The 20,974-nt window shown below is 39.3% G+C and overlaps 1 protein-coding gene across 1 annotated transcript in view; it reads left to right on the top strand.

Annotated features, from left to right (window-relative positions):
• The window catches only part of LOC126483697 (peptidoglycan-recognition protein SD-like), a 202,397-nt gene that overhangs the window by 63,809 nt on the left and 117,614 nt on the right, over positions 1 to 20,974 (top strand). The window contains exon 2 of the mRNA XM_050106789.1: positions 6,009 to 6,206. Within this exon, the coding sequence (XP_049962746.1) occupies positions 6,009 to 6,206 (198 nt within the window). The remainder of the gene's footprint in view (positions 1 to 6,008; positions 6,207 to 20,974) is intronic.

Raw genomic sequence — 20,974 nt, 5'->3', positions numbered from 1 at the left:
TATATTTTTCCAATGAATACCCGTTTATCATGTGCATTTCTTCTTGATGCAGCAATTTTGATGGCCAGTAGTGTAGATATTCTCCTTTTTACTGAAACACACCTTAAGCCGACTGACAAGTTTTTCCTATGCAACATGGTCTGCTATTGGACTGACTGGCTCAATTGCCATGGTGGAGGCACAGCGATGTTCCTCCGCAGGGCGTTGGTCCACAACCAAGAGGCTCTTTGGCCACTGGACTGCATAGAGGCCACAGCTGGTACTGTCTCCACTTGCCTTGGGGCCATCACTTTTGCTGCAGCTTATTTGAGCCCTAACCAATCCCTCCTTGAGGTAGACCTCCGCAGGCTGACATCATTCGACAAGCTCATCATTGGGGCTGATCTCAGTGCCAAACATCCAGTGTGGCATTCTCATGTCACAAGTCCCAAAGGTCTCCTCCTCCTTGGGCTGGAAGATAGCTTGGCAATGCCCGTGTATGGTCCTCACACCCCTACACATATACCAGTCTGTTCCAACGGCCAACTGGACGTTTTGGATGTGGCCATTTTTAATAACGTTGCTGTACAGTTTTCCTTGGTTACAGTACATGACCTAACTTCTGACCATGACCTGGTACTTCTACACCTTACTGTTGTGTTGTTCTTTGATGACCTTTCTGCTTTCACAGTTACTGATTGGGACAAGTTTGCAAGGGTCCTCAACAACAGCATCTGGCCGGACCTAGACCTGATGATTCCTGCCAATCTCTTTGTGCAGTTCAGTACCTCACCGCGAAAATCCACCAAGCAGTAAAAGTCTCCACTTCCCACGTTCTTAGGGCTCTAACCCAACTTCTCGGACGTGTGAATGCTTAAGATAAGATTTGGCAGAACAACCTGGTGTATAAGACGCTGACACAGAAGACCATCCCTGACACTTTTATCTGACACTTTTATCTGAACTGAAAAATCCAGAAGAACCATTTCCGCCACTGGTGGAAACAATACCATGACCCTCGTGAAAGGCGTTGCATGAAGCATCTCCAACAGGTGTTTGGTCGCCGCCTAGCGGATTGGAAGTCAGAACAGTGGGAGGATAGGATGTCCAGTTTTCTCCTCCAGCATAAATCAGACTGGGCTGTCGTCCGAGCCCTGCATCGTACCACCTTGCAGACCCACCACCCCATCCAGATGGACGCTGGTCTCACGTATGATACCCTATGTGTGGTGGAAACCCTGGCTGAGGCACTGGAGGCCCAAAACCAACTGCTCGTCCTGGGCCCCACGCCTGATGAACTCCAGGATGACCAAGATATCCTGAGGACTGTGGCCGCCTTCCGAAACAGACCACCACTTATAGCCCCTCGCCTTACATCAACAGTGGAAGTGCTCCGAATCTTCTGGAGGGAACGTGGTAATTCGGCCCCCGGCCTGGATGGGATCGCCATCGCCATCGGCTACCACGTAAGCCCCTGGTCCTATTCACCAGGATCTTGAACTTTTGTCTTCAGAGTGGCCTTTTCCCTCTGCAGTGAAAACAGGCAAAGCTTATTGTGATCCCAAAGCCTTCTAAGGACCCTACTATCTCTGCCGACAGCAGGTCCATCAGCCTTTTGAACACCATGGCGAAGGTCCTGGAGTCTCTCATACTCCACCGCATTTCCCAGCCTCTGGCAGCAGCGAGGACGATCCGTCCCAAACAGTTTGGGTTTACCTCACACCTGTCTGCTGAACTGCAAGTTCTCTGGATAATGGAGCACATTAGCAAGGGTTTTAACTCCACCATGTCGACGGCAGCAGTCTTCTCGGACGTGTGAATGCTTAAGATAAGATTTGGCAGAAGAACCTGGTGTATAAGATGCTGACACAAAAGACCATCCCTGACATATACAGTAAGATTGTGGATGATTTCCTCCACCAGAGGACCTTCCTCGTTGCTCAGTGGGGAAAGCACTCCAGTGTACGCCACATGTCGATGGATACCCCTCAGGGTTCAGTGTTGTCCTGGCTTCTTTTTAATGTCTATGTCAGTGACGTGCCCGTCAACTGCCACTGCCATTTGGCACAATACGCCAATCACACAGCACTTTATATGACCGGCTGCAATCCTGATAAACTCATTGCTCTTCTCCAATGGCAAGTGGACGCAACTATAACTGGTGTCGCCCCAATAAGACTGCCCTCAATGCCTCCAAAACTACGGCAGTCTATTTCACTAATCAGTGCCCTATATGCTGCCCCAACATCTCAGCCTGGGGCATCCAGGTCCCATGGGCCCAAGATACCAAGTATCTCAGGGTCTGGTTGGAGAAGAAACTTTTCTTCCATCGCCACGCAGAATACATCGCCCATAAAGGGTTAAAGTTGACTAGGGCCTTGTACCCGCTCTTCTCCAGCCGAGAGCCGAATTTAGATACCAAGCACTATCTGTATCACTTCGTTGTACTACCCTCACTAACATATGGTTCCGCTGCATGGGCCACGATTAGTAAGTCCTGGATGCTGACGCTCCAGCACCTACAGAATAAAGTTCTCTGGTGGAGCCTTCACGCCCCTCTGCCCACCATGACTGTCACTCTGCATGAGGAGACAAATACGGCCCTTCTCAAGACGACCATTCATTGCAAGGCTCGACAACTATACAGTAAAGTGGAAGCCCTCTGAGAGACGGTCGCTGGGCTATAAACCATTGGCACCACAGTTCCACATCGCTGGCACTGACACCCCATTCCGCTCACCATCCTGGAGGACTCCGATTCGGGCTATGACTGACGATAAGCCCAATATGACCACTTTTTTAGGTCCAGTTCATACAGTCACTAGCAGTGGCTAGTTGTTGTCTAGCCACTTTTTTCCTTCACTGTAGAGTTGGAGCATTACTGCACCCCTCCTGTGTACTTCCACTGTCGGAGGGTGGTACGGAACTTAAAGTTCCACCGCCACTCCTTTAGAGTGCTATGCTTGGCTGTTATTCAACTGTTGCTTTGAGTTTCCTCTCACTTATCCACCGAGACAGTTGGATCAAATCTGAACCAGTGACGCTGTGTAATAGTAAACTGCCGCAAACAAAAAAAATCATCATACAAGTGGTGTCACAGCACAGTAAATATATGCTTAAATTAGGGAACAACTGGTTTTGAGCAAGGATACTGCAGTCTGAAGTTTCTAAGAAATTCCAATTGATGATATAGGAAAAGTTATTTGCGGCACTCATAAATGTTTGAAAAAACATAATACATCATGATACCCATGAGGAATGTCACATTCAGTCAAAGATAATGTAAAAATAATAATAATAGTAGACTGTTGGATCCTATATGGAAGTAAACATGGGAATTGCATGATAGTTTACTTACCTGAATTCGTGACATCTTCTGCACTGGTTGTTAAAGAAGTACACTGCAGTGTCAGTTTGACACAGTCAAAATTGCAAGATTGATGGAGTCATAGAATGTCTGAAAATATATTAGTTTGGGACTGTCATATTACTAATAATATTACTAATGAAAGTTGCTGACTCTCATTCACAAATGTCTTATGTTCATAGTCAAGTACACTCTGATGAAGAAAATGTTCCACATATAGGGTGACAAAATGATGAGGATACCTGTGTTAACAGTGCAGTTGGTGAAGCCAAATCTGTATTTACGAGAGTAATCCCAAAAGTAAGGTCTTCTATTTTTTTATTAGTACAGAACTATATTTGTGTGGCAGTTGGTCACACTGTTATGAAGAGTGCTTCATGTGCTGTGTGTAAACATGCACATGCCACGCTGAGGTGCTCAGTCTTGGCTTGGCAGCCATTGAGAATGGATCTGCCGTTGGATGTTACCACTAAGTGCGAATTACCTGCAGTTATTCGGTTTTTGAACGCAAAGAGCACTGCACCAATGGAAATCCATCGCCAATTGACAGAAGTGTATGGTGAGTTGTGCATGGATGTCAAAAATGTTCGTAAGTGGTGTAGAGAGTTTGCAGCTGGTCGGACTGAAATTCACGATGAACAAAGGAGCGGGAAACCGTCAATTTCTGAGGAGATATTGTGGAAGGTTGAGCAAAGCATGCGTGGAGATCGGCAGATCACCCTCGATGATCTCTGCACGTTGGTTTCTGAGGTTTCCTGAAGCACTGCTCACAGAATTTTAATGGAAACATTGAGCTACCAGAAGGTGTGCGCAAGATGGGTGCCACGCATGCTGACTGAGGACCACATGTGGCAATGAGTTGATGCTTCCCACACATTTCTTCACCACCTTGCAGTCGAATTAGAGATCTTTCTGGACAATTTTCATGGGTGATGAAACCTGGACATATCAATTTACACCTGAGACCAAGCAACAATCATGCCAGTGGCGGAATCCTTCTTTGCCAAAGCTGCGGTAATCCAGACAAACACAGTCATGACAGCCATTTTTTGGGATCAGAAAGGGGTATTGTTGGTCGACTTTATGCCCACTGGGACCACAGTTAACGCTGACAGGTACTGTGAGACTCTGAAAAAACTCAAACGGGCAATTCAGAACTGGAGAAGAGGAATGTTGAGCAAGGGTGTACACATCCTCCATGACAACACTCGCCAACACATTGCTTGGCAAACTGTTGCTCTCCTGCAACAGTTTCAATGGAACATAATCACCCACCCACCCTATAATCCTGACTTTGCGCCCAGTGACAATCACCTGTTCCCTAAGTTAAAAGAACATTTGGCCGGAAAGCGATTCAGCTCCGACGACGAGGTGAAAGAAGAGATTCATAACTTTCTGAACAGCAATGTGGCGAGCTGGTATATCATGGGCATACAAAAACTGCATAGACAGAAATTGTGATTATGTTGAAAACCAGCGAAAGTGTTCAAGCTGTAAACTGATGTAAACCACTGTAGAAATAAACAGGTCTATGTACTTATAAAAAAAAGAGGAGACCTTACTTTTGGGATTATCCTCGTATGTTTTGTGACAAAAGTGCATTACAGATATCTAGCATGTTATTATGATAACACAGAAAATCAAATGAAAAGCAATAGGCTAAATTACTAAATATGACAAAGCAGAAACAACCACAGCAAAATAGGTTTGTATGTTGAATAAATGCACAAGAGAACTTAGATAATAAATCTTCCGCTTAATGTTATGGGCCAGTGTCAGTACTTTAAGAAAGACAAAGGTTATAGATTAATAAAAATATTTGCTAGATCACATGGTAATTCGTTTTTTGTTGTTGCAAACATTGACTGATTTTTGAGAGCTATAAAAGCAATTTTTCATATTTCAGAAGTTATTAAAGAGTAATATTCTGTCGGAAATGTAACTTCATTTTTTCCAGATCAGTTAATTTTCTTTCATTTTGTAATCCTAAAGTCAGACGTGTTTACTCATAATCCAAATAAAATGCTGCCTATTATGAGTGCTCACTTAAATAAATTTGCAGTAATGAATGAGATTAGACAAAAAGATTTCTTTTTCTTTTCCTATGCCTTTTCCCTTTTCAGTTCATTCCCCACTGTGTCAGTTCCTCTATCCACAGTCCTCTCCTTCTGTCATCCCATTCCTCCATCTGTCCCACACAACTGTGCACCACTCTTGCTTCCTCTTCTCTCATTCTGCTGTGCTGCCTTCCTGAACCCCTCACTATGTCTCTCCACTCTGTGCTTGGTCTAACCTCTCTCCCTTTCTTTTCTCTTCTTGAAACAACTTGTGTGCATGTTTGGGGCAGGGGGAGGGGGAAGGGAATGGTGATGGACAAGTTGTACTGATACTAACATATTACAATAATTCCCACATATGAATAGTCTAAATTATTAATATTTTCTCAATAACTGTGACGTACAAAAACTAAGCATTATTAAAGATTGTCTCTCCCTGTTGCATAAAGAAAGAACAATGAAATTGTGTCCTGTATGTTTAGACTAAGCAAAACCCCAAGCACTTACATAATCATCAGTCTTAATAAAAACCCTAGGTAGATTGTTTCCTAGCATAAAGCCTGCTTTCATCATTATCACAAGTTGAAATTCATCCACTTTTGCAGAAACAACACCTCTGCTCCGACCAGACAGACATGCTGATGATGGTGATGATGCCAGTGGAGATAATCAGAGTTCCATTAACTGGAGACGTCACCTGAAGATAAGATGCACCAACTCAGCACAAATTTTCAACATTATTGCTCTGAGCATTATACTCTTTGGTGGTGTTATTGTATCAGTCTGGCTGTATATTGACAGACGTAAGTTTTCAGGAAGGAATTTTAAATAACATGGCACATCCTTTAAACATTATTATTTTCTAAGAAAGACTGGTTTCTTTTTCAAAAGATTCTTTTTTCAAATAACTGTGAAATTTTGACAAAAATACTTCTTTTGATTCCCCTTACACTGTATATTTTGTGACATAGTCATTGCCATGGTGACAGTCAATATAATACAGTCCCTGTTGTATAAATACAACAGTCCAAAATGAAGCAAAATCAGTCTCAAATCCACTGAGCAAAAAATGAATAAAAAGTACAAAATCAGATATTATTTATTGACTATCAGTTTCATTACCGTCCTTCCACTAGTAGTTACCATTGTACTTGTGAATAAAAAACCAATACAGACACATAGTATTCACTCTGAAAATACTTTCTAGATCAACAGTGGACATTAATTTATGATGGTATAAAATTATTTGTAGTAGAGTATTAAAATCTTGCGCTGCCTGATAAGATGAAATTTGAGATATTACTGCAACTGAATGTGTATTTCCCAGCAGAAATAACCATGTTACTAGTGGCCACATGTTTACAAAAAAGAAGATTAAAAACATCATTCAAATTATGCATCCATTTCATTCTTTCCAGTCATTTTTCAGAGTATCTTATGATATAACTGTGCTTATCATAATGTTTCAAAGCGTAACTTACTAATTGCCTTTCACTATGATTGTCACAAAGTATTTCTTTCAGATAAATCACTACATTATGTCACAGATTAAGTTCTGACAGTAATAAGCATCAAAATATATACTGTTACTACCTTCTGTGTCTCTCTCAAGGATTTTTAATATGCCGCCCATAAAATTCTGCTCGAGGAACTGAACTAATGATAATTATTATTAGAGTAAATAGTGAAAAAGCTTTCATGCTTCTGTGAAAATATTTTTCTTAATACACTGATTGTATAAATATTCAGTTTCTCATGACTAGAGTTCTGTTTAATCTGTATACACACTCCTACTAAATACTGCGGTTGTATACATACTCATTTATCTATGACAAAAATTCTATTAGTTTTTCACCACATTCAGCATTTAGCCTTCTTCTAAACCACTGTAGTGCCTCAGGCAAGGAGTACAAGTACAGTGATATGGCCGTGAATTTTCTGCTTTGTATTTCATGTTTGCAGTGTAAGCTCTCTGATTCTTTGTGTTGCTTCTGCCTCTGCTACCTTGGAGCCTTTCTGCTCAGACAGTCCAGTCCTATGATTTGCCAAACTTGAGAGCCAATATGTGACTTTTCCAAAACTACACCTTTTTCTAGACCTCTCCAGTCCTTTTCCTTCACCCTTCTTCCTTCCTCTTCAACCCTTCTGCCTGAAGGAGAAGCCGCTGGCTCCAAAAGCTTGCCAATGAAAACAGTCCTTATGTGTGTGTTCTGCTGCCATTTGGTGAGTAGATTTTTTATATAACCAATTAAATAATTTTGTCAATAATTGATTGTTTTTGTTGTTATATTAAAAATCCTTATTCATGGGGTGTGAGTTTGGGGGAAAGAAAGGGGGGGGGGGCAACTTTCAAAGGTCACCTTTTTATGTTTTTCGGGAATAACTCAAAAGCTGTGCTTCCAGCAAAAATCTTTCCCAGTACAACTAAACTTCCCAATGAAAGGCTCATATTCATTTTTGCTCTAGGACTAATAGTTTCTGCACTGAAGAGGATATATAAATCACAGGTCATTAAAAATATTGTTTTAATGGTGTCTAGTTAATGTTTATTGTTAAATGAAGGGAGTTAAAAACAAATATTAAATTTGTGTACTACATTGATGTGCAATAGAACTGTATTAAGGGATAAATTATGTTCTGGGGTTGTGATAGGCTGGAAGGGGAGAGTGGAGGGTAGATGCATGAGGGAAGGCAGATTGTGACCATGCACTTCCCTCTTCACAGGTTTACAAACTGAAGAGCGAGGAGGCAGTTTGACACTCTTCCTATCCCACTGAGTCAGATGAAGAAACTATAGGGTGTTTTATAAAATTATACTGACTCTGATCGCCTTGTGAATCATTGGTGATGCGGTGCACAGACATGCCTGGGGGCCTTTATCTTCCACAAAATACATTAACACTACATAAAATACAGATGTGAGTAACTAATGATAGTAAAGCAAGAAATGCTCACAGTTCTACATACAGTTCTACATAGCAAGAGGAGAAATTGATTCATAGTCATCCTGTATGACAATTGTAGCATTCTTCCAGAAAAGGCAAATTCACCTGATATGAGTACTACTCAAGTTTCAGTTTACAGACTGACTGTACCTTCTCACCTTTTTCTTATGTGAGTAGACAAAATAGCTTCACTGAGCTTGTGTTTATATCATGGAGTTATTTTCAGTTTAGTAAGTGGGCACTTATTTGCAGTTGTTATGTGCTCTTTTATGTAAGATACAGTCATATAAACAATGGGTGAGAAGTGTAATTGTGATGATGTCAGTGACCTTTGATTGACTTGTTAAATTGTAACACCTTGCTGTTGGCTACATCTACATACATATTTAATGAGCCACCATACAGTGCATGGCAAAGTGTATCCTGTAACACCATTAGTCATTTCCTTTCCTGTTTTACTCATGGATAGAACAAGGGAGAACCACTGCCTATATGTCTCCACATGAGCCTTAATTTCTCATATCTTATCATCATGCCTCTTATGCCAAATGTATGTTGGTGACAATAGGGTCATCCTGCAATCAGCTTAAAATGGCAGTTCTCTAAATTTTATCAATGGTGTTCCTTAAAAGAATGTTGCCTTCCCTCCAGAGATTCCCATTTAATTTCCTCAAGCGTTGTGGTAACAGTTGCATGTTGTTCAAACCTACCACTAGCTAATCTAGCAACCTGTCTCTGAATTGCTTCAATGTCTTCCTTTAATCTGACCTGGTGCAGATCAAGCAGTACTCAAGAACAGGTCACACTAGCATCCTGTATGCAGTCTCCTTTACAGATGGACCACTTTTTCCTAAAATCCTACCAATCAACAAAAGTTGACCATTTGCCTTCATTACCACAGTCCTCATGTGCTTGTTCTATTTGATATTTCTTTGCAACATTATGCCCAGATATTTAAATGACATGACTGTGCCAAGCATGTCACAAGTAATGCTGTATCTGAACATTACAGGTTTGTTTTTTCTACTCACCCCAAACAACTTACATTTTTGTACATTTGGAGCCAGCTGCAGTTCACCACACTGACTATAAAGTCTGCCCAAGTCATCTTGTAACATTCTATAGTCACTCATCTTTGAAACCTTCCCATACACCACAGCATCATCATCAAATAACAAGAAGTTGCTGCTCACCCAGTCTGCCAAATAATTTATATATGTAGAAAATAATAGCAATCCTATCACACTTCCTTGGGGCCCTTCTGATGATACCTTTGTCTCTGATGAATACTCGCCATCAAGGACAATATACTGGGTTCTATTACTTAAGAAGTCTTCATGACACTCACATATCTTGGAACCTATTCCATATGCTTGTATCTTTGTTAACAGTTTGCAGTGGGGTGCAGTGTCATTGATTATCATTGACAGCATATTGTAAAGACATGTAAATGTGTTGTCACCACACTCTGGTGAATTAATGTATGACCAAGTTATTGCACTTCTTTCATCAGTAGCTGAGCTTTGGTAGACTGCATAAATCTGTTAGATCTTGGCATTGCTCACACCTGGAGAGTGACTTTCACTGACTGGAGCCACTTACCATGCACCCATAGTACATCTTGCAAGGTGTGTGTGGATATGATTGATTGAATGTGACCTAATATGTTCAAGTCTACAACAGTAACACATTGCTTCAGTTATGTTGAAATATATGGAGTTCCATAACACCTAGGTGACCACTTCTGTTGGAGAGGGAGCCACTTTAAGCCTCTGTGTCTTTTCAGACGAAGGGAGAGCCGACGCTGAGATGATTTGAATGCCCATTGTGCTGTGAAAAGTATTCCAGTCATTGAAAATGGAGACAGTGCAATCAACATTGTCAAATACATATTGACACGTGTTACACTTGGGGCAGGTTCTTCAGTGTGTTGTACTTTTGAAAGCTTTAGCTGTTGAGCTTTCTTATGTAATAGCTCACTTAATACCTGCAAATAAGTACTCACTTATTAGACTGAAAGTAACTCCACTATATAGTGGAGAACTCAGTGAAGTTATTTTGTCTACTCACATAAGAAAACAGGATAGGAAATACCGGGAAGATATAGTCTGTCTGTAACCTGAAAAGTCAGCAGTGCTCATTTTGGAAGAAATTGCCTTTCCAATAAGGAAATAAGAAAGCTACAACTGTCATACAGGATGACTAACAATCAACTTCTCCTCTAGCAGCATAGGAATGTGTGCAGATTTATATAGAGCAGGGCCGGCCAGAAATTCTGCACGCGTGCAGTGCTCCTACACATGTGCAACTTCCGGGTCACAGCGTGCACGCCGCAGCCATCAGCGTTCATGTAGTGCATGTTTCTACGTACAGATGTCGCTTTATCCACTTGCTGGGATACTCTGTACCGGCACATTCTAGTGCTCTTTCCACAGCTTGCAAGCCAACCATGGGAAGGTATTTTGTGTATTAAACATTTAAAATACTGTCCCAGTCTACTCATTGAGATGTCTACTTTTATGTTAACAGTTTAACCCAGTAAGACAAGTAATACAGTTAACAACCATGAGTTTTTATTAAGGCAGCTTGACTGACAGCATGTAAATACGTGTAATGTTTTTGATCTAGTATTTAAGAAAGAGAGCACTTAGTGACTTCCAACGAACCTTATTTATGATTTCAAATAACATTAAACTAAAGCAAGGTTTCCTATAACTAATCCTCGGTGCCCTCAGTTACACCCACATAATTTCTGTCTCACTGACCTCTGAACAGAATGATAACCAGAGACCTATCGATGATCACCTGTTATTTCAATACCATTATTGCTATATCTTTCATCAGTTCCATCTGAAATCTGCATAATAACCGACAATTAGATGAATGTTATGTTTTATTGACTTCAGCGGAGCGTAGCCCCTCACACTTTTAAAAAAAAGCCCTAAATGTAAGTATACATTGGAACAATTGGTTTAATGACCAATTTTCCTGATAATAATGTAACATGGAGCAGAATGAGGCAATAATGCACAGTTAGTAAACAATAATTTTTAATTATGAAAGGAATAAATCCAAACACGTTGATCACTGGTCATGAGAAATGATATAGTTAATCTCAGGCACAAAAGCACGGCTCATTGACGAACACAAGCAGTTGCGAAGATTTTTATCTCTTATGCTTGATCGAAACCTTGATTTATTTATTTTCATTACCGAGAAAAATCTTTCACAAACATATGTCGACCCGAACATGGACATAACTCTCGCAGCTTCTCGGTGCAGGCGTGGAAATTCTTGTTGTGAGAAATTTTCTTAGAATTCTTTTGTACTTCGCACTACAAAGAACTTGTCCTTCAGTCTTGTATTGCACTGTAGGTCGATCAGTTCCATTGATAGATCATTCGGAACATCTGCAACTGACGATGAGAATGGTCAAGCAAAGAGGCGAATGACTGGAGACAAACTCGTAACATCTGCAAATCGTGCTCGAAATTGTTCCTTAATTTTTACAATTATTGACACGTATTCTTGAAATCTAGCTCTTTCATGGACCAGTCCAAGAGTCGGGAAATGTGCAGTGTTTTCTTTCAAAGGCATTTACTTTTTCCAACATGTCAGAAATTAAATACTCAGTCCACCCTGCAAACTGACATTCAGGCTGTTCATGTGAGATGTAATGTCCACGAGAAATGCAAGGTCTGATATCCAACAAGGGTCTTCCAACATAGGTTCGCATTTTCCCTTCTCATGTAAGAATGTTACTATGACCAAACTTAAATCAAAAAATGTTTTCAGCATTTTACCTCGACTGAGCCAACGTACTTCGGTATAGTAAGGTATGTCGCCATACTCCGCCCCTAATTCCTCCAAGAACCGCCGAAACTGGCGATGCGTAAGCCCATGTGTCTTCAGATAGTTTACAGTACACACAACAATTTGCATGACGTTTGCTAACATTACTGATTTTGCACAAAGCGCCTCTCAATGCAGAATGCAGTGAATTCCATACAACGTCTCGTCTGTGTGCCCTAGCTTTTTGTGCATCCATGCTATGAGTCCTCTTTGATGGCCTTGCACTGATGGTGCTCCATCTGTGGTCACTGAGACTAACCGATTCCAGTCCATACCGACACCATCAATCACTTGCTCGACAGCTTGGAATAAGTCTGCACCTGTAGTAGTCCCTTTCAAAGATACTAAGTCCAAAATGTCCTTGGTTACATGAAGTGCGTTATCAACACCTTGTATGTATATCACAACCTGGGCTGTATCTGTAAGATCTGTTGCTTCATCGAGTGCAACAGAGAAAGCAACAAAGTCTTTAGCATTATTTATTAGCTGCCTGTGCACATCACCGGCCATAGCACTGATACGTCTTGTCACTGTTTGTTTGGATAGACTGATTTCTTGAAACCTGCTAACGTTCGTGGGACACACAAGTTCTGCAGCATCAGTCAGACACCCTTTCACAAACTCCCCTCCGGAAATGGGTTTCCCAGATTGTGCAATTCTTAATGTGATTTTAAAACTTGCTCGCAGTGAAGATTTAGTGTGGTTGTCATTCTGGAAAATTGAAAACAGTCAGTGCACAGCGTGCAGTAAAATAGACATAAATGTAACACAAGAAACTAAGAGTTCAAGAAGTATCAGTTACTTTGATGTATAGTAAAATCGGGTTGATGTGTCTCACCCATTTTCTTAAGGACATTTAATTTTGCTTGCCATTCTTCACTGTTGAGTACAGTCATCTTTGTGATATGTACTGTAGTGTCTTTCAATTGAAAACTTACGCTGGCCACGTATTATTCGGCAGCACAGCAAACACTGTGAGTTTTCACCAACAGCTACAAAAAAAGAATTGCAGTTCCCAGTCATTTTTAAACTACTGAGGACATAGATCTCCCGTCCTTTGCTTTTTTGCAGTACCTGCCGTTTCTCAGTACTTCTATGTTAAGGTTATGGTCACCAGGGGCAAACGAGACTGGGTATGTTGCGCTCTTGCTTGTACCACATAAACAGAGAGGTGGAGCTGCCGCCGTTTATTTAGGACACAGGTCTAATAACAGATGTCGCTGTCGCACACGTGCGCGCATGTACAGCACTTCTGCACATCTGCACACTGTGCAGCGTTTGGCCAGCCCTGATTTAGAGTTTGTCCACATTTGTTTCTTGTGTTAGCATTATTAGTAACTGTTATCTGTATTCCATGTAGTGTTAATTACACTTTGTAGAAAATAAACAGGCAGCAGATGTGTCTACATGCTGTATCACCAGTGTAATAAGGTGAGCTATGGAAGGTTCTGTATAACTGTGAAACACCCTATAGTTGCTTCTTGTGATATGGTGGGTTAGAGAGAGTGTGAAATCGCCTTCTCATTCTTCAGTTTGCAGATCTATGAAGGAGGGAAGTTCTTGACCACAATCTGGTAACCTGCCTTCACTCATGCATCTCCCCTCCACACCCCTTTTCCAGCCCATCACATCACAGAACATAATTTATTCCTTAATATCGTTCTAATGCACTTACATGTTTCACATACATTTACTATTTGCTCCTAACCTACTCCATTTAACAATAAACAATAATCTGACAGTTTTTAATAACTTGTGATTGTTCCATCCCCTGCAACATGAAAACTATTTGTCCTAGAGAAAAAAACGGTAGGACAATTTTTGTAGGAAATTTAGTGTAGCCTAGTTCAATTTTGCAATGGGAAACACCTTTGCTAGAAGCCAAGAATTTTGAGATATTCAAGAAAAATGTAAAAAGGTGACGTTTAAATGCCCCCTCCCTCTCTCCATCCCCATGCTTACACCCCACTGCTCAGGAATTTGAGTATATTGTTCATGGCAGTCCCTCCTCCCACTGTACAACAAAATGTAGCTACAAGATTTTCGCCCTAATTTTCCTTCACTGACTGGGCTGCAGTGGACTGACAGCAGGAAAGCGTCCTCAGCGAAATTAAAAAGCTGCTGTTGCATAGGCTGCATTGTTATCTCACCAATCACCTTCCTGATGCACTTCCTGCTTGGCTTGCCACGACAACATAATTAATGTCAATATCAGTGGCTCTTCCATCACAGTATTCATTGACAGACTCATGTTAGTTTTTATCACAGCAAACACCAAATTGCTACTTACATGTAATTCCATGAGGACACTAGACACACCTAGTCTTCCACTGCCACCACCCTTACCTCTAAGTGAACCTCAAGTCACAATTCGTTTGGGTGTTGCTTTGGAGGATCGATGTTGATAGTAACGCTGACAGTGGATTGTCTGCTACATTTTTTGTGCGTGCGGTGTAAACTCTCTGATTCTTTGTGTTGCCTCTGAACCAAAAACAAAGCATAGATATAGATCCTCTTGGCAGTATTATGTTTATTTATTGTAATTACCTATTACATTGCGTGCTTAAATAAACTGTATTTTCATGTGACAAGTTTAAGACCTTTCTTGGTAAACATTTCCACTCCCAAGACCACTTATCTATAAATGAATATCTGGTTGTAAATTTGTTGCAGTGCAGTATGTTTATTTTATGTGAATGGTCTAGCCTCTGGGTTTTCAACAGCAAAATGCCTATATAACATGAAACTGTCATGAACTTGCCTCAGAAATATAATGATTAGCTTCATTAAATATACTGTAATGATAAATATTACACACAGCTGTAGAACAGCACTTTCGCTCTTTATGTATTATAAATTTGAAAGTTTGTGTGTGAGTATGTTTGTTACTCCTTTAGGCTGAAAAGTCTGGATGGATTTAGAAGAAATTTGGAAACAAACTACCTTATACCCTAAATTAACATTTAGTCTGCTTTTAAAAGTTTGTAATACAAGGTATTTATTGATTTGAAGAATATAATGCAAAATTTGGAATAATAATTACTCTTAAAAAATCTATTTACTTTATGACTTTTGAACTATATTAAGCATTTGTGAAAATGCTTTTATTGTTTAATATGTTATACATAATATGATTCAACATAATAAATAAAATACTTATGCAATCCTCAAAGCATTTAATTCATACTTCCATACAAGCCCATTGCATTTTTGCTGCTGATCATCAGGCTTATCTTATAGCTTCTGAGATGCTTGAAGAGTCACAATAATGCTGTCATTTAAATGCTGTATGACAGAGAGATGTTGGCCTTTATATGTAGAACATGGTGGGTTCTTAGTGTGGCTGGAGTTTCTTATGGTATGCAAGCATATCCACTGGTAACAGACAGACAATTGGGGGCAGACAATGTTGTTCCAAGTATAATTATAATAAACTTCATGATGCACTGACTTGAAATTGCTTATTTTCTTTCTATGTCTAGTTAATATGTTACTCCTGCACACTGAAATGGCTAGACAGATTTGGATGAAGTTTTGAATGGAAATTGTTTGTACAGTGAATTGACATATTGGTTACCCACATTCAATAACTGTTCCCAGGAGATGGTCAACATGACTACTGCTACTGTGTGATAGGTAATGTGACAAAAAAAGTACCCATGAAAGTTAACTTCAAATGAAAGCATTAAGTTTAGCACAGAAATTAGTTTTTAACTATTCTGACAAAATAAATAAGTAAGCCTTTAGATCTAGGACAGCAAAAATATTCTTGTAGGATAAAATCATCACTAAACTCCATAACAATGAAAAGTATGTGCATAAAAATATGTTGAAAGGCACCAAGTTGTGCATGACAGACCTGAGAAGGCATACCATGGAAGCCACCATCATCACCAGTGGAGCCAAAGGAGATATTGTATTGATACCATGAATTATTATCATTCCAACAAACTTGCCTTTCCAGTTAAAGCACTTTCAGTTCACTTAGAAAGTGGCCTTCTCAATCACTATACATAAGAGTCAAGAACAAACATTACAAATGGCATGTATTCATCTGAGCACACGTGTTTTTCACATGGACAGCTGTATGTTGGCTGCTCACATGTATCAAGAGCCAGAAATCTCTACATATGCACAGAGAACAAGAAGTCTTGGAACATTGTTTACAGAGTAGATTTCTTTTCCATGCTAGGCATGCCGCAAACTGTAAGGAAGTTATTCACTCCCTTTCCTGGCACATCTTGTAATTCACTACTCAGTCACATATTTTTTCCCCTAAAGTAAGTGAGCTGTGAGTGACATGCCAGCTTTGCCCATGTCAGCTTTGCCCATAATCTCAAAAAAATTTTTTGGGAGTCACACGGTAGTCTGCTGGGCTGCAAGTGGCTTGTGTCTCAGTTCCTTCAAGGGATAACTTTTGTGATGGGCCATTTCCAGGGATGGTGATTTACAGCATTAACATTTCAATATAAATAGTTTTTTAACTGGGGGTAACACCATGGAGTGCAACTAGTATGGAATGTTAACCTGACTTGTCCGTGCATGTAATAATACATGTTAGAGACAGAGGGTAAATAGGTAAATAAATTTAGTTTACTACTAATATCAGCTCAGGCCCTGAATCCTGCAAAAGGTCTAAACATGCTGTTTAAGCAATGGCTATTTCTGTGGCTTGCCAATAAGACCCATTTCTGGTCGTTATTTTATACAGGATGATTCACTGTCCCTATTAATCTTGCTTTATGCAGCCCTCCATGTTACATCTGATATTCAAAAAACATACATGATATTTTCATATTTTCTTGCTCATTACATGCAAGCTATTAATCCTACAGGAAAAATAAATGAGAACTTTTTCTAGGAAATCTACTGTAGTTAAATTTCGCATCAGGATATGTTCCCACTAGAGGCCATAGTTTTTGAGTTGTTCAAGAAAAATGGAAAAGAGTGACCGTCGGACACATCCTTCCTCCCACATTCAGCCCCCACTGGTCAGTATGTTGTCAACAGCACTCCCTCCTACTGCTGTACAAAAATTTGCAACTGCATGAATTACTCCCCATATTTGAAATCTTTAGGTCTTCTTTTATATTATGCCACTGGTTTAGTCAAGCACTTACTAATTGTAAAATTGACATTTCTATAAATTTTACATAACATTCTTGTGAATTTTAACAGTGTAAAATGAACAATTACATAATCGTATTCATCAGGTATTCTGACTTTGAAACTACTGTCCTGGTAAGGATTAAGTTTGGATCAAATTGTGAACATAATTAATTTTAGCATAACATTTACGAAAGTTGTTTTTCTGTCATTATACTCACAGGCAGATTTAAATTGGTTAACAAAATAGCTCACTACATTGGTGGTATAATAGCCCAATCAACAGAGATAAAAAGAGGTTGAATATTAGGAATAGTTTTTGTGGTCAGAAATTTTTGTATGGTGATTGGAGGAGGTGTCACAAATGGCACGATGCTGACTGGTGGTGGCTGAGTGTAGGAGTGGGGGTGTGTTTGAAGCCCACTTTTGTACGTTTTTCTTGAATAACTCGAAAATTATGTCCTCTGGTGAAAAAGTATCTTTCCTTTTTTCTGTAGGACTAATAGTTTGTGTGTAGCATGTGAGAGTATATTAAAACCTCACACATGGTTTTTGAAGGCCAGATACAATAATGTGTACTGCATAAAATGATGTCAGTAGGTGCAGCTGAATCACCTTAGATTTGTCATACACGAGATTAACTAGATGATAGTTCATGGCAAAGTTTAACAATTATATTTTGGCTAATAAAATATTCTTATCTATAGGCCTACCATATTTTTGTGGCACCAACCCAGAAGTCATTTTTGAAATTATTTAAAAATCTTCACAGTGTACTGAAGCAGTAAACCTTATTTATTCATATGTATTTTTTTATTAAACAAGACAGAAATGAATTGTTTGTTTTAATTACATCATTAAATTTACAACAAGAAAGTTCTGAATTAATTTTAACATTCAGTAGGTGTTTAAGGGGAGATACTGAATGTCAGCCTTTTTCTGCAGACCAAATGTTGGAAGCAGATGTCCCAGATTAAGACAGTGTAAACTCAACCATTTTAGAAATATTGCAACATGAAGAATCAGCCTTTTGAAACACTTTAAAAAATGCTTTCCACTTTTCTTAAACAGTATCTAGTACTTTTTCAGAACTTGAAACCCAACCCAACCTAACCATTGGTTTCAAATTGCCTGGTTCCATAATGTATGTCTATCAAATAGGACATCAATATTTATGGAATCTTTTGTAGTTTCATTAATGGCTTGTGCTCTCTCCTAAATCACACCAGGTTGTTTCAGTTTGTAAATTGATTTACTGAAACTTATTTGCTTTATCAGCTCTGGTTCTTCACAAATCCAAGTACTGGATACTAGAATTATAAATCTGTGTGTGCTTGAGAAGAATTTTTGTTCCTGTGCCTCATTAGTTTCTTTTATTGTGTACAGCAGTACTTTGACAGAAAACAGTACAAAACATTAAACACACACTTTCTTTTGCCTATTGCTAAATGATAAGACATGAAACAAATAGAGATGAAATGAACAAAAATGTGTAGACCAGTTACTTCACACACAGAAACAACATACACATACCACTCTTGTTGTGTTGCTAAATGACTAACAAGTGTGTGATAAGATGTGATAGAACCATTGCCATGCCTCCCTATCAACATCAGTGCTTGCTCCATGGTTGGCTGAGAGAGGCACAGCCACAAGAGAATGTTTGAAAATGTGATGTTGAACATACAGGTCCAATCTATTAACCCTTTAACTGCCCTGGATGTGTTAACACAAGTGCCTTTGTACCTGTCCCTGTGTGCTCAGAATGTGTTTACATGTGTAAACATGTTCAGAGCACACAGGGACAGGTACAAAGGCGCACACATTAACACATCCAGGGCAGTTAAAGGGCTAAAAAAAATCGACTGTCCCAAAATTCTCAAACCCCACACATTTTTGCAACCCTGAAATTGCTGCTGGTAGCACTAATAAACCAGGACTGTCTGGGCAAAATTCAGATGTGTCATAAGCAAATTTATGTATAACATGATCCCTATACATAGCAATAGTCAGAATATGCTAAATTAGGATAATAAAAGGATTTTTATTGTGTTTTATATTTATACCCAACAGACAAATCAGGAGAACCAATAAAACTTTCAGAACAGAACCAGAGTACTTACAATCACACAAGAAAGAAATAACAGAAAAAATTTAGGAAAATTCACAGTAATGACTGGACATAACTGCCAATAAAAATGAAGGAACTGTTAAAATTAGGACTACCACTGAGAAAAAGGAAACACAGGTAGTGGAAGATGACATGTGACAGAGCCATAGAAGACAGAATACAGCCCTGGAATAAGTATGAATGTCTGAAAAATGGGACGAATTCAACAGGATATAGGAGACCACACTGAAAATAACCTATAGAGAAAAAAGAGGTTACAAAAACAGCAGATTGAATTGGATAGAAGAGGACTTCAACAAAAACAACACATACAATTTTTACAGAACACTCAGAGAAAATATGGCAGGGTGCTTCAATAAACAAGATAGAACATTGGAGACAAACCTGAAAAAGGACTTTGAAATATTAGTGCAATTTCAACACACTACTAAACTGTGATAAACCAATACAGAGTCTACAGTTCAAGAAGCCAGAACCTAACTCCAATTCCACACCCCCAACACATGAGATCATGAAGTAATAAAATCTTTGAAAATAATACAGCTCTTGGAGAAGATGGACTGATTGTGGAAATTTGGAAATTAAACCACAAAAAAATTACACCCAAAATATACAGGATCATCAGAACATCTGGGAAACAGAAAAGGTACCGGAAGAATGGAAGTCAGCCCTAATGCGTCCGCTCCACAAAATAGGAGACCAAACAGACCCTAATAACTACAGAAAATTTTTGCTACAGCCTATGACATACAAAATACTCTCCAAGCCATGTTAAATCAGCTAGATCCTCACTTGTTGACTTCAAGAAGGCCTATGACTCCATAGATAGAGGAACACTCTTCAACAAACTGGAAGAAATGAAGGTGGACAAGAAGACTATAAAGCTAATTCAGGAAATATTAACAAATACAACATCCAAAGTTAAATTTATGGAAAAGATCTTGAAACCATTCAAAATCAAGACTGGTTTCAATGGGGTAAAGATGGGGAGACAGAAGGATTAAAACATCAATATAAAATATCTGGCCTTTGTTGATGCTATATCCTTCATAACAAATAATAGAAAAGAAGCCAAAGAAACTGTAGAGACACTACACAAAATTTCAAAAAGATAACACAAGCAGAAAGTTTCAAATATATGTGAGAGATTAGACAGAAAACAGGGCTGAATTTGACATCTCATGAAGAACAGATTACAAAACTACAAAAAGCATACTAACTTATATGGAAACATTACAACAAAAGAAGTATTTCTGTCGATGCCAAAATGAATACACTAAAGTGCAGCAGTCTTACCAGAGGCCTCATATGCCTCAGAAACAACAGTAATCCAAGAAGGAATGAAAATAAAACAGATGGAAAAAAAAGAGAGAAAAGATCTACCAGCCAATTCAGAGAGAGGGGATGTGGAGAAAGTGGTCAACAAAAGGACCGTACAAACAGACAGAGATGATCACAAACAACATCAGGAATAGAAGGGACACATACATAGAATGAATGAAAGCAGACTGACCCAGAAGATTTTAAACATAGTGAC

This window comes from Schistocerca serialis, chromosome 1, assembly GCF_023864345.2.
Source record: "Schistocerca serialis cubense isolate TAMUIC-IGC-003099 chromosome 1, iqSchSeri2.2, whole genome shotgun sequence".
Classification (NCBI taxonomy): Eukaryota; Metazoa; Arthropoda; class Insecta; order Orthoptera; family Acrididae; genus Schistocerca; species Schistocerca serialis.
This window is presented reverse-complemented; position numbering and strand designations above follow the sequence as displayed.